The sequence below is a fragment of the Brassica napus genome, chromosome C2, assembly GCF_020379485.1.
Source record: "Brassica napus cultivar Da-Ae chromosome C2, Da-Ae, whole genome shotgun sequence".
Taxonomy (NCBI): Eukaryota; Viridiplantae; Streptophyta; class Magnoliopsida; order Brassicales; family Brassicaceae; genus Brassica; species Brassica napus.
This window is the reverse complement of record NC_063445.1, coordinates 17,579,708-17,593,832: the sequence shown is the minus strand read 5'-3', so window position 1 is coordinate 17,593,832 and position 14,125 is coordinate 17,579,708. Positions and strand designations below refer to the sequence as shown.

At 33.5% G+C, this 14,125-nt stretch overlaps 2 protein-coding genes across 3 annotated transcripts; both read right to left on the bottom strand.

Moving 5' to 3' along the window:
- Positions 1-286: 286 nt before the first annotated feature.
- LOC106365058 (E3 ubiquitin-protein ligase ATL59) lies at positions 287-1,781 on the bottom strand. Of its 2 annotated transcripts, none has more exons than XM_048747818.1 (2): positions 688-1,781; positions 287-600 (listed from the first exon to the last, which is right to left on the bottom strand). In XM_048747818.1, the coding sequence occupies exons 1-2, from the start codon at positions 1,364-1,366 to the stop codon at positions 584-586; spliced, it is 696 nt and encodes a 231-aa protein (XP_048603775.1). In that variant the 5' UTR covers positions 1,367-1,781; the 3' UTR covers positions 287-583. The 2 variants fall into 2 exon arrangements, with proteins under 2 accessions (XP_048603775.1, XP_013659966.1); XM_013804512.3 differs by having other exon boundaries at positions 287-589; positions 688-1,778.
- Positions 1,782-6,615: 4,834 nt separating this feature from the next.
- On the bottom strand, positions 6,616-9,614 carry LOC106365057 (WAT1-related protein At1g68170-like). Its single transcript, XM_013804510.3, has 7 exons — positions 9,239-9,614; positions 9,098-9,160; positions 8,196-8,312; positions 7,827-8,076; positions 7,444-7,602; positions 7,089-7,240; positions 6,616-6,996 (listed from the first exon to the last, which is right to left on the bottom strand). The coding sequence occupies exons 1-7, from the start codon at positions 9,433-9,435 to the stop codon at positions 6,828-6,830; spliced, it is 1,107 nt and encodes a 368-aa protein (XP_013659964.1). The 5' UTR covers positions 9,436-9,614; the 3' UTR covers positions 6,616-6,827.
- Positions 9,615-14,125: the final 4,511 nt, after the last annotated feature.

Sequence of the window (14,125 nt, the reverse complement as noted above, 5' to 3'; positions counted from 1 at the left end):
ATAGAAATCAATTATTATAATATATTTATTTTAGAAATATTTATATTCGTTCATAAGCACGGAAAAATCACATAGTAGTTAATATTTATAAGTATACAAAGTATATTATGGAAAAGATTCCGGTTTAATTTCGTGTTTTTGGTTCTATAGATACATGCTCCACAAAAGTAATTGAAATGATCTAAATCCAAACAAAACCTCGTTTTCTGTTTGGTTCGGTTCTTCTCTTTCGGATAAATATACACATGCTTAATCTATTTTATCGTATGATCTACCAACTAAAATATTTTCACCACAATTCTTAATTTTATTTACACGAGTTACGTACAACTTCCAAAGGAATCGATGATAATAATTTGATGATATTTACATAAAATATAGTCAGAGTTTTGTTTCACGAAAAATCTATAAACGCCTCTTTTCGCCTTTAATCCTCGTTGCCTCTTAATTTTATTTTCTTCTTGACGTATATATTTACTCCAGTCTCTCATAATTAACCTAATTTTAGTCTATATATAATTACTATTTTCATACAATATTCTTGTTCGCAATATCTTTGATGTTTTTCAAGTGTTTGTTATTCTTACATCTGCAATATTTCTTTAATTACGTGTTAAACTTTATAATTAAAAACATTAAAGCATAATACGATAGCCATGAAAATTAAATCAGGAGGAGGTATCTTACCGAGGAGATTATGTACCCAATCAAACATCATTCGGAGAGGCCACAAAGAACAAACCCTAGTTCGAATGCGATTTGATCGACCATTGCCGAGGTTGTTAGACCCTTCTCCATCAACGTGACTATGGGAAACGCCTAAGTTAACCGCAAAGCGACAAATGGGACAAGTATTATGAATATTCAACCAAGACACAATGCAGCTTGGATGGTACAAATGCAAACATTTCAACTCTTTTCCTTCCTCTCCAACTTCAAACTCCTCCTTGCATATCGCACAAACCTTCTCTTTTGCCAAATTTTCTTCCGAGATCGTCACCGTATTTACAGCCTCAATGGCGGATGGAGAGGCCGGTGGTGGACCGACACGTTCGTTAGGCAAGACGTCAGCGAACTCATCATCGGTATTAACTAGTTCATGATTGTGCCGGTTGCTTCTTGTTGAGTTGACAAGATGGAGAGTGATCCAATCGGTATCGGTATCCCAATAAGGCCGGTTTAGCCTCATAATGTCAAGCTCATCGTGGAGATTGATCTCTCTAGAACAGAGAGGACATATAGGACCATATAGACCATAGTTTCGGAGCCTAATGGTGCGGCTGCAATGACGGCAATAGAAGTAATGGAACGTTCTTGTTCTTCTTGTTCCATTCACAATAATTCTTGGACGATACTCAGATGTCATGTTTTAACGTGAAATTTAGTCTTTTCAGGATTAGAGTTTAAACATATTCATTTATACTTACATACGTGCACAAGTTTTCAAAACGAGGTAAGAAGAAGCCTCGACGAGTGAGTTATTCTTTTTCTGTCGAGAGGAAGAATGGTATCGTGTGGCATCTGCTTATGTTAACTCAAGAATCTTTGGTGATTTGTCTTGTAGGAATCAAACATTAAAAAAAGATGCTTGGAGAATCAATTATATAAAGGGTTAAGGTTGAGCAAAGAGGGAGTTATTGGAACGGCTCATTATCGGTCAAGTTCAACTTAGTCCAAATATTACAACATACTCATTGCAAATTGAAAGTATCTCCTATGAATTTAAAATATATTAAACTAAAAATGAATATGATCATTAAAATATTAAAATTATAATAAATTGGTATCTGAGTTTCATCACAATATTAATATTCTTAGTTTTAATATTTTTTGAAAATTCATATGAGCTTTTGGAATATTTGGCTCGGAGATGCTCTTAAATTAAAACTGAACACAACTATGCATTTTTAATGGTTTTATTCATGGGGTTTTTGCTAAAACTAACCCACAACTTGATTTTAATCCCAAACCTATACCCAAACTTGAATCAAATGCAAAACTAACCTAAAAGCCTAGTGAAATTACAGCTCAAACCCTTGTGACCAAACAAAAAAACAGAAGCCATTTTTACGAATATAGCCCCAGTAAATCGTCTGAGTCGTCTGAGATGTTGGAAGTCGTCTGGACGACTGAAGTGTAAGTCGTCTGGTACCAGTTTATTTTAAAAATAATTTATAAATCTTGTAAAAAAATATTTTGATGCGTGAAAAATAAAAATCAAGTAATATAAACAGTTTTAAGTGATATAAATTAAGATATGATAAAATTGATTTGTTTTGAAGATAGATGAGTGGAAGTAGTGAATCATGAAATACTTTGGTTTAGGAGTTTGGCAAACATATGTTGTAGTATTGTATGTATTGTTAGGGTTAGATTTTGGAAAACTAAAATGTTTTTTTCAAAATTAGTTTTCACCTATATGTGTTTATTTCTGTGTATAGTAAACACTTTTCAAGTTTGATTTGGTTTTATGAAGTGCTTAATTAGATAAATAAGTTTAGGGGTTATGTTTAGGGTGTGGACGACTTATATTTCAGTCGTCTGTTGAATAATTTACCCGGACGACGTATATTTCAGTCGTCCACATCGTACCGAACCTTTAATTTTACCAATGTACGTTTTAACCTAACCGGATCATTTTACTCGGACGACTTACATTTCAGTCGTCTGGTGAAGAAATTAAAACAGACGACTTACATGTAAGTCGTTCAAATATTCCCGCCTAAATTTTTTTAAAAAAAATATTTTCCCGCTTAAATAATTTAAACCAGACGACTTACTTGTAAGTCGTCTGGAAAGTCTTCTATTTTAGTTTCCCGCTAAAAATATTTAATTTCCCACTAAAAATATTAAACTCTTCTAGACGACTTACATGTAAGTCGTCTGTTTTAATTTCTTCAACAGACGACTGAAATGTAAGTCGTCTAGGAAGTCGTCTGAGTCAAAAATATTTAACCTAATTGGATTTTTTGTCTCCCTATATAAAGAAAAATTTACACATTCTCTCTCCTCCTCTCAAATGGCTGCAACAAAAATGTAATGTTCATCATTCTAAAACTCTCCAACCTCTCTCTAATCTCTTTGAATTGAAAACACCAAAGTTTATATGAATTTTTCAGTTTTGTCTCATGTATTTCTTACTAATCTATCTCTTTTGCAGGTTTTTAATCAAATGGTACTCATCTTCCACTAATTTAAAGGTAGATCTATTAATTTTAGATATGTATTTTTGTGTGTTCTATAAATGTAGATTTATCTAATTTTCCACTCATTTTCTCTATTTTTAAGTCATTTGAACGTTTTTGGATATGCAGGTTTTTCAGATCTGGATTTGATATGTAGGTTTTTCAGATCTGGAAGACTTTTGAGACGACTTACTTGTTAGTCGTCTGGAAGTCGTCTGGACTTCTTGGAAGTCTTCTGACAAAGTCGTCTAGACTTCCAGGAAGTCGTCTGGACTTCCAGGAAGTCGTCTGGATTTTTTTGAGCGTTTTGGTAAGTTCTTATGTCTGATTTTTCTTCATTTGGTAACTTCTTGTTGTATAAAGTTCTTACTTTTTTCCCAAACTAAAACTCTCCAAATCCACTCTTATCTCTTTGACTTGAAAACACCAAACTTTATGTGAATTTTTCAGTTTTGTCTCTTGTATTTCTTACTAATCTATCTTTTTTGCAGGTTTTTAATTAGATGGTACTCATCTTTCACTAATTTAAAGGTAGATCTATTATTTTTAGATATGTATTTTTGTGTGTTCTGTAAAGGTAGATTTATCTAATCTTCCACTCATTTTTCTGTTTTTAAGCCATTTGAACGTTTTTGAATATGCAGGTTTTTCAGATCTGGATTTAATATGCAGGTTTTTCAGATCTGGAAGACTTCTGGGACGACTTACTTGTTAGTCGTCTGGAAGTCGTCTGGAAGTCGTCTGAAAGTCGTCTGGAAGTCGTCTGGAAGTCGTCTGGAAGTCGTCTGTAAGTCGTCCGGAAGTCGTCTGAAAGTCGTCTGGACTTCCTAAAAGTCGTCTGGACTTCCTGTAAAGTCGTCTGGAAGTCGTCTGAACTTCCTAAAAGTCTTCTGACAAAGTCGTCTGAACTTCCTGGAAGTCGTCTGGACTTCTTAGAAGTCGTCTGGACTTCTTAAAAGTCGTCTGGTCTTGTCTACTCAAGTGGAATCCAAGCTTGTCTTTGTAGAGGAATGATCTATAATAGTTTTGTTTGTGGTCTGTTTTGTGAATTGCATGTCTACTCTTTTAGTTGTGAATTTTTTGTAAAATCAGTAATAATGTTTTCCAAGATGTATTAAATGTGCTAACAATGTGTTTACACATTTACAAATCAATGAAATAATAGACTTCAGTAGCCTTTTTCTTATCTTTGGATCTCTCATATGCAATAATAAACTCCAATGGCCTTTTCTCATCTTAATAAACAAGAATGTTGGTAGCTTCATATTGATACAACATTTTAAGAAGCATTTAACCCTTCTTCCAACTCATAACAATAGTCATCATTATTGTCTATAACAATAATACTTAAGAGATAGAAACAAACAATAGTAACTAGTCAAAGCATATCATATTTTTTTATAAGTTTGCGTTGAAAAACTTAGTCAAATTTAGTAAAACTAAGGGAGAGAACATATTTTGTAAATATGAGTTTTACATATCTTGAAGTTACTTATCATTCTTAAAAATACAAGTTATTCAAAAACTAACGTAGAAGACTTAAAAACTAGCGGAGAAGACGCGGACGACTTCAATCTAATTTGTCCAGACGACTAAACTATACGTCGTCTGGTCAACGCAGAGGTTATTTTTGCAATTGACTTTGAAATCTGTTATTTCGGACGACTGAAAAATAAGTCGTCTACTATTGTTTGGTTAAAAAAAAACTCCAAAAAAGCTAGACGACTTACATTTCAGTCGTCATAGGTTAGTTTTGCATTTGACTGGATTATTTCAGAAGTTTGACTTTTCTGGACGACTTACATTTCAGTCGTCTAGTGAAAATTAAAATAATAATATTTTTTTTAAAGTAGACGACTTACAGTTAAGTCGTCATAGGTTAGTTTTGCAATTGAAAAAAAAACTTCAAGATTTAATTATATACAGACGACTTATAATTCAGTCGTCCACGAGACGACTGAAATGTAAGTCGTCCAGGATTTACGAGGTTTGACCAGAATCTCGGAAAAAAATCCTCGACGACTTACAAGTAAGTCGTCTGGTGGATGACTGAATTATAAGTCGTCTGTGTATAATTAAATCTTGAAGTTTTTTTTTTCAATTGCAAAACTAACCTATGACTACTTAATTGTAAGTCGTTTACTTTGAAAAAAATATTATTATTTTAATTTTCGACAGACGACTGAAATGTAAGTCGTCTGGGGAAGTCAAACTTCTGTAATTATCCAGTCAAAAGCAAAACTAACCTATGACGACTGAAATGTAAGTCGTCTAGGTTCTTTGGAAATTTTTTTGAAACCAAACAATAGTAAACGACTTAACTTTCAGTCATCTCAGGTTACAGATTTCAAAGTCAATTGCAAAAATAACCTTTGCGTTGACCAGACGACTTCCAGGTAAGTCGTCTACAGCCAGACGACTTCCAGTTAAGTCGTCTACAGCCAGACGACTTCCCAAGTAAGTCGTCTGACGAACAGATCTGGAAAAAAACTCGATGTCATACCTTAAATTGGTGAGATAAGTTCCTTAGCATACATAAGGCTTCTCCAAGCACACAGAATCAAAAACGAAAGTCACCCACCCAGAATCGTTAGCTTCTATGACTCTATGAACCATAAAAATTTTAGAATCAAAATCTTGGGTTTTTTAGCTCATTGTGGAGAGAAAGTGAGAGATATGTTGTGTTTAGTTCACAAGAATGGAAAAAGAAGAAGGGTAAATCGATTTTGGGAGCATTAAGAGCTTCAAATTGGTTGTTCATGGTGGTTGTGGTATTAATGACAATGGCAATCTTGTAATTACTTGAAGATGATGAGGGTGAGAGAGTAAAGATGTCATTTTCGGAAAAAAAAAGAAAAAAAAAATTGATGGCATTTTCGTAAATTATATGAACTTGTGGGGTGAATAGGGCAAAACCAATTTTCAAAAAAAAAGGAGGTTAGTTTTGTGTTTGACTTTAAGTTGTAGGTCAATTTTGCAAACCTAGTGTTTTAAACCTGGACAGAATAGACAGCTGGACATATGGTTAAACTGTGAACCAAAAATATATAAGGATTGGGTGGATAAAAATCGGGGTTGTTTGTATAACTCACTGTGATTAATTTAGTAAGTCAAAATTTTGATTTTATATATACTTTTTCATTTGGTTTGTACTTAACTTTTATTTTATAATTATTTATATTGAAAATTTTAATACTTACTTAAAATTTATCAAACATAATTAAAAAAAATTTAGATTTAGTTCTATTTTATTTATGACTGAACTCAACTGAATATGGTTGAACTCGATTAAACCCGATCAAACAATATCATCAGCCCATGATCCTAAAACTTTTTCGGTTCAGTTAGTGGTCCAGTATTAGAAACATTGCTCAAATATGGTTTATATACAAATGAGGTCTCTTGTCTTCTAAATTATACACATGCCTCAGAGCTCAAAATAATTAAAAACAATAAATATTTTACAATTTTATATTAGTCTCAAAACTATAATCCGAGATAGTTTTGATGTACTCTCATATCATAACTTACAACATTAAAGAAATCTTCATCACATATAACATACATAGAGAAATTAATACTCCATAATAGCTAGAAGCATAGAACAGATATAAAAAAGCAATTGTTGGTTTGTATTCGTATTCAAGGGACATTTGTACTTAATGTTGGGAGATTCTTGAGGGAGATGTCTTTGCTAGTAGTCTTATTTGTTTCAATATAATCCGAGGTCGGAGTGATACTCTTCATTTCTTTGTTTTTACCCCATAGCACAAGGTATAAGCCTCCCACGATAATCACTGTACCAATTATGCTGTAACGTCAACATGTAAAGATAAACCATTATATACATACATAAAAAATCCATCTCCACAAAGCAATAAAAATATACATGAGTTTTTGTACCTCCCCACGTGAAGTGTTTCGTTTAGAATAAATGATCCAACAAGAGCTACGACGACAAGTGCTACAGGGCTAAATACCGATACAAATAAGGGTCCTCTAGATTCGACGCACCATGCGTTGACTGCTATCACCATTCCGGACATCATAATTGACTGCACCAGACCACATGAAAGATATGCTTTAAGGCCAACTTAAAATCTTCTCTCATTGACTCGTATGAATGTGTTACGTCTACTAACATGGCCGTCTTCTTTAGAAAATTTTATGATGCTATGTTAAATAAAAGAAATAGTTTGCATATGACCTTCAATTAGTTTAACTGAACAAGACATATATATTCTATATTTATATTTACCGCATACGCAATCGTAAAGAGCCTGATATTCCATCCTAATTTCCATTCCTTCAAATCGCAATTCCAGCAAAGAGCAATAATAACAGCCACAACGCTCCCCGTCAGGTTCATTAGCGTTGCGTTCCAGTAAGCCCCTCCAAATTGTTTGCTTACTTTTACCTGTAAACCAAAAAACGTTATCATAAATTCAGACATTTGATATCATTTATAATGTGCATATCTAAATTTAGATGATAATAAGCCACGTCACCTCAAAATTGTCTAGTACTATCAAAAAGTATTATGCATGATAATATATTCCAAACTATATTCCGTAATATATTTATACCTTAATATTACACCACATGCATAGCGATATGGAGAAGAGAAATGAGAAATCTTGCCTGCAATAATAGCCAAAATGCATAGGACATGTTGCCACCAAAAACAAAAAGAGCCCCGAGGATAGAAATATGGTGGGAGGTAGCATCACGTGAGAAGTCATGTGATTTGTTCATTAGGTCAATGTGCGTTGACCACATATGAATATCTTTTCCTCTGTAGAATATAAAGATAAGAGCTCCACCAACACCAAAGAGTGTCCCAAAAACTTTAGCCTTCCCTTCTCTTGTTCCAAACCTTACACTCTCCATCCTATAGGACCCACCAAAAATTGAATAACGATCCATATATCAACAGACTTTTTTGTTTTTGTTTTGAGAATATTAACATGCAAAAATGGATTAAAATTGTTATTAATTATGTAGACTTGCCTAAGAAATGCAGCCAATACGAAAGTGATCAAGGGAGTGAGAACGGCAGCAGCAGAAGCGAATGTTGCTGACGTTAGAGCCAGACCCGTAATAGTGAAGATACTCGGTAACACCGCACTGTTCAATCATCATAAAATTATGATAAGTCTAATATATATATCAAAAAAAAACTTGGAACAATCTCTAAGACATGTAAAAAGTTAAGTATTCTTGTCATTTAAGACATCTACAGTGCCCAAGAAGGAACCACATCGAATTGAATTGATGAGAGAACTCGATCCCTAGACTTAATTCATATGATGAGTTTTCAATCCACTCGAAGAAACAATTGGACCACACGCTCTTGATTAGATCTAATATAGTTGTTTGTACATACTAATCTATATAACTATTTTAGGAACAAGTACTTATGTCACCATAAACTTAATTGCCCTTCTATGTTAATTCTTGGTATATGTTGGTTTTTAGTGCAAAACCACTGGTTGGTGATATTGATTTAATTGGTTGATCATACTGATTACGTCGAAACGTAATCGTCTAGAGTTTTTACGTCCTGGTACGTACGTGCATGTTGAATTCAAATGTAAAACCACCGGTTGGTAATATTGATAATATATGGTTTTTACTAAATGTAAACGTTTGCTTGAATAAGTAGTCTTCCCTATTATCCTACCTAGCTAATGGCTAGTTTTTTTTTCTTTTAAATAGTTGATTGCATATACATAGAATTGAGCATATGATTATATGAGTTATATAACAGTCAGACCCTATATGTTTGATAATTTATTTTGAAGAAAAAATGGTTGGGACTTGAGGAAACAAAAACAAAAACTGAAATTGTTGCAGTTTTGAGCACATGTAGAGCTTCGAAAACTTTTGTGTGTGTGTGAAAACTGACGTACCCCAGTAGCCCCGAGAGAAGTGCTAGTAAGAGAAGATTCCATGTAAACTCTGGCCTCTTCTCCCTAGCCGATCACATGGAGTTAAACAATGAGAATAATTGGTCAAAGTAATTGATATCAAAGCAGAATGAGAAAAACAACCTTTGAAAGATAAAAGAAAGGGGAAGCATGAAAAGTGTAGCGAAGAAGAGACGATAAGCCACGAGAACTCTTGGCTCCATACCATCTACTACCGCAAGCTTGAACAAAATATTCAGCACTGCTGTTGCTATTTGAACCACCACCATTGCCGTTATAGCCTTCATTTCTCTCCACATTTCACATATTTTCCTAACCATTTTTTGCTTTGTTTCTTCTACTTTCCCACCCAACAAGTGAGAGAGAGACAAGGGAAGAATAGAGAGAACACGTAGCAGAGTGAGATAGACACTCCTGAGCCCGTCAGTTTATTTATTACACCCAGATATTTATTTCTTTCTTTCTTTTCTTCCCCAATATTTATTGTCGCTATGGTCCACTAAATTTTAGTACCATAAATGAGTTGTGATATGAGTAGATGCTGATTTCAGGTAAAATATGTTTCCGGAATATTAATGTGGATTTATCATATCCCACCATATAACAGAGTTAGTGCCGGCCCTGGGCCAAGTCCACTAAAACATTCGCTTTGAGCTCCCAAAAGTTTTGAAAATTTTTACATGTAAATAGGTTTCCAATTTATAAAAATAATTTTTTTTAAGCCCCCAAATTTTTGAAGTCTTTACTAAATGGTCTTGGGCCTCCAAACTCTCAGGGCAGACCCTGAATAGAGTCTAACTTAAAATTCTTCTAAAGTATAATGTAGTCCAAAAGACACTATCAGTTAGCCATACATTACTGAAATATCTTCTCTGATCAGGAACGGCAGTGGATTTAGAAAACCAAAAGTTTCGAATAGTGAAAGCCATGTTTTGCATTTGATTCAAGTTTGAGACTATATTCATAAAAAAATGACTATAATGAGTTCTGTTTTTTTGTTTGGTCCCAAGGAGCTGGCTGACTGTAATTTCACAAAGCTTTTAGATTAGTTTTGCATTTGATTCAAGTTTGGGTATAGTTTTGTATTTAAAATCAAATTTTGAAATCTTCCATTCATTTTCTATGTTTTTAAACCATTTGAACATTTTTTGATATGCAGGTTTTTAAGATCTGGAATAGACTTTGAAAGATTTATGGGAAGTCTTCTAAAATATAATGCGTTAGAAGAAGTCTTCTGGAAGTCTTCTGGAAGTCTTCTAGCGCATTATATATTAGAAGACTTCCGAGAAGATTTCCCATAAGTTTTCCAAAATCTTCAAAAATATAATGTGCTAGAATTCTGACGAAGTCTTCTTCCATATCAAGTGAAATCCAAATTTGTCTTTGTACATGAATGATCTATAATAGTTTTGTTTGTGGTCTGTTTTGTGATTTGCATGTGTACTCCTCCTTTAGTTGTGATTTGTTTGTAAATTTGAAGAGATATTAATAAAAAAATTGGTAAATATAAAAATAATGATACTTAAGTCATTGATACAACATATTAAGAATCATTTTAACCATTCTACTCACTCATAGCAAAACACATCATTGATGTATATAACAATAATGATACTTAAGTCATTGATACAACATTTTAAGAAACAAGTATTTTACCCACTCATAGCAATAATCATCATTGGTGCATATTTAAGAGATGGAAACAAACAATAGTAACTAGTCAAAACATATCACAATTTTTACAAGTTTGTGTTGAAAAACTTAATCAAATTTAGCAAAACTAAGGCAGAAAATATATTTTAAAAATGAGTTTTACATATCTTAAAGTTACTTAATACTCTTAAAAATACAAGTTATTCAAAAACTAGCGTAAAAGACTTCCACAGAAGTTTTCTCGGATCAACTAGAAACTTTAATAAACATAAATGTTGGTAACCTCATAAATATCACAGATTAAGTTATAAATTTCATTTAGTAACTAAAATATTGATTAATAGACATGAATTAACAAGAAAATGTTAAAAATTCTTTATAGTTTTAGAGAAAATGAAAGTTTATTAAACATTGACGCAGACGACTTCCACGGAGGTCGTCTGGCAGACTTCTAGAAAATCGTCCATTTACGTTAGTTTTGCAATTGATTTTTAACCTAGATGACTTACATGGAATTCGTCCATCTATGTTTGTTAAAAAATACTCGAGACGACTTACATGTAAGTCGTATAGGAAAAACGAGTTAGTTTTGCATTTGACCGGATTGTGTCAGAAATTTGTTTTTTCCTGGACGACTTACGTGTAGAAAATTAAAAAATCAATATTTTGTTATATCTAGACGACTTCCATGTAAGTCGTCTCAGGTTAGTTTTGCAATTGAAAAATAATACAAAAAAATTATTTTTTTAGACGATTTACACGGAATCCGTCCGTTCGATGACTTACATAGAAGTCGTCCAAGATAATCAAGGTTTGACCAGAATCTCGTAATAAAATCATGGACAACTTCAATGTAAGTCGTCGGACGGACAACTTTCGTGTAAGTCGTCTAGAAAAAAATAATTTTTTTTGTTTTATTTTTTAATTGCAAAACTAACCTAAGATGACTTCCATGTAAGTCGTCTAGGTATAACAAAATATTGATTTTTTAATTTTTTACTGGACGACTTAAACGTAAGTCGTCCAGGAAAAGTCAAATTTCTGACACAATCCGGTCAAATGCAAAACTAACCCGTTTACCCTAGACGACTTACATGGAAATCGTCTCAAATTTTTTTTTTTAACAAACAAAGATGGACGATTTCCATGTAAGTTGTCTATAAAAACACATTTAAAAGTCAATTGCAAAACTAATGTAAGTAGTCTTGACGAACATATCTGAAAAAAAAAAACTGATTTCATAGTTTCAACCAGTGAAATAACTTGTTTGCACACATAAGTCTTCTCCAAGCACCAAGAATCTCAAACAAAAGTGACCCACCAAGAATCGTAAGCTTCAATGGCTCTATGAACCATAAAAATTTTAGAATCAAAATCTTGGATTCTTTGGATGAATATGGGGAGAAAGTGAAAGAGATGTTATTTTTAATTCATAAGAATTGAGAAAGAAATAGTGTAAATCAATTTTTAGGTGCATTAAGAGTTTCAAATTGGTTGTTTATGGTGGTTGGTGTATTGATGGTGTTGCAGTCCCCACAACTGAGGTTCCCATCATCCGCAAAGGTCCTACCACAAGGTCCGGTTCAAGGGTTTTAAGAGCTGGATTTGCCAAAGTTGTCCATGAGTTGCTTGCACAGGAACAAACCGGATTCAAGCAACTATTGATCCAGGAGTTGGCCGACTTAAAGCTTGAAGACACCAGCGAACCATTAGAGGTTCCAGACTCCATTCATTCAAGTCAGTTCTCTTCCATTGACCAGAATGAAGCCGGCTTGACCATTTCCACCTTCATCCTCAATCCATCCAACCAACTTGCTCCCGGTTCAGAGATATAGCCGCCATCAGAAGGAGTAGTATGCTGTTGTACTCTTTTTCCTTATCGGGTTTTGTCCCACTGGGTTTTAACGAGGCAACATGCGAGCATACTATGAATTCTGATCCGGACTTTCTCAAACCGACAACCAGATGTCTGGTTTATTTTAATTTATTTTAATTTATTTGGTTAAGACTTTGGGCTATTGTTTCAGCCTTAATTTTCGGCCAGCATGTTTAAGGCCTTTTTATCTTTGAGTCTCATAAGGGATAAACCCTATATAACTCCTTGTAGTTGGCGATTTTTGCCTCAAGTCTTTGATAAATAATTTTGCCTTTGCAAACCGAAAACCCTAAGTCTTTTTCTGTGAGAAACAAGAGAGAGCAGCCGAGTCTTATCAAGCTTCAACCACCAAGCTTCTGGCGATTCTTCACCTCCATTCCATCCATCAATTTGCCTTGAGAGAGATACACATCTAGTAAGCCAAATCCCATAGCTATCCACCGCCCTCCACTGTTCTTGTTGAGAGAGATACACATCCAGCAACAAGGATCCATCCTCCATATTTCTATCCTTCTCTAGTTTTGTTTTAGTTGCATCATATAGTTCTAGATTTTCCATTTAATATTAAAAAAAACCCATAAAAAGTCATATTTGCTTCTGTTCTTCATTCATCATTTAGTTTTTTCTTCTGCTATCATTTTGATTCATAAAAACTCATAAAAATAACTCTCTTTCGTTTCAGGAACCAGATCGGCCATCTCCCTCTCCATCGCGTCCGTCTAGCCGCTCCCGAGGCCATTCGTTCGTCATGTCCAGTCCGAGCTCTTGAACCTCAGTCAAGCCATCCGTGTAGTCTGAATCCCAGCCTGCAACAGATGGCAATGGCAATATTGTGAATACTCGAGGAAGATGAGGGTGATAGAGTAAAATATGCATTTTCGAAAAGTAAAAAAAAAAGTGATGGCATTTTCGTGAATAATCCGAACTTTGGGAGTGAAAGAGGCAAGTCAAAGTTCCAAAAAAACATGGATTCGTTTTGTGTTTGACTTCAAGTTTTGAGTCATATTTGCAAAAAAACCTTTAAACTTAAAGGATAATTATGTAAAAATGTATTTCTATTTTACATTAAAAAATTTTATTTGTATAAAAATATTTATTTTAATTAGAAAAGTTCAATGATTATTTTAAATTAGAAAATATGATTTTATAATACGATATGATTTTTTCGATAAATACCAAAGCAATATCTATTTTACCGAAAAATAGATGGACTGAAATATTTTTTTGCTATTATAGAGGCAAAATAGTAATAAATTATAAATGTTCTTAGAACTATGGATGGAGAAATACAGAGATTAGAAAACTAGGTGGGTCTGTATTTTCGTGTTTATATTATTATACTCTCTATGTTCCTAAATACATGATGTTTAGGTTTTTTTTTTTTTGATCAAACCACACTTTCATTAAAAAAAACTTAACAGAGTTTAACTCCACCAAGGGAGGATACATCAAAGCTACTAAGAGCCAAAAAAAACTGAAAC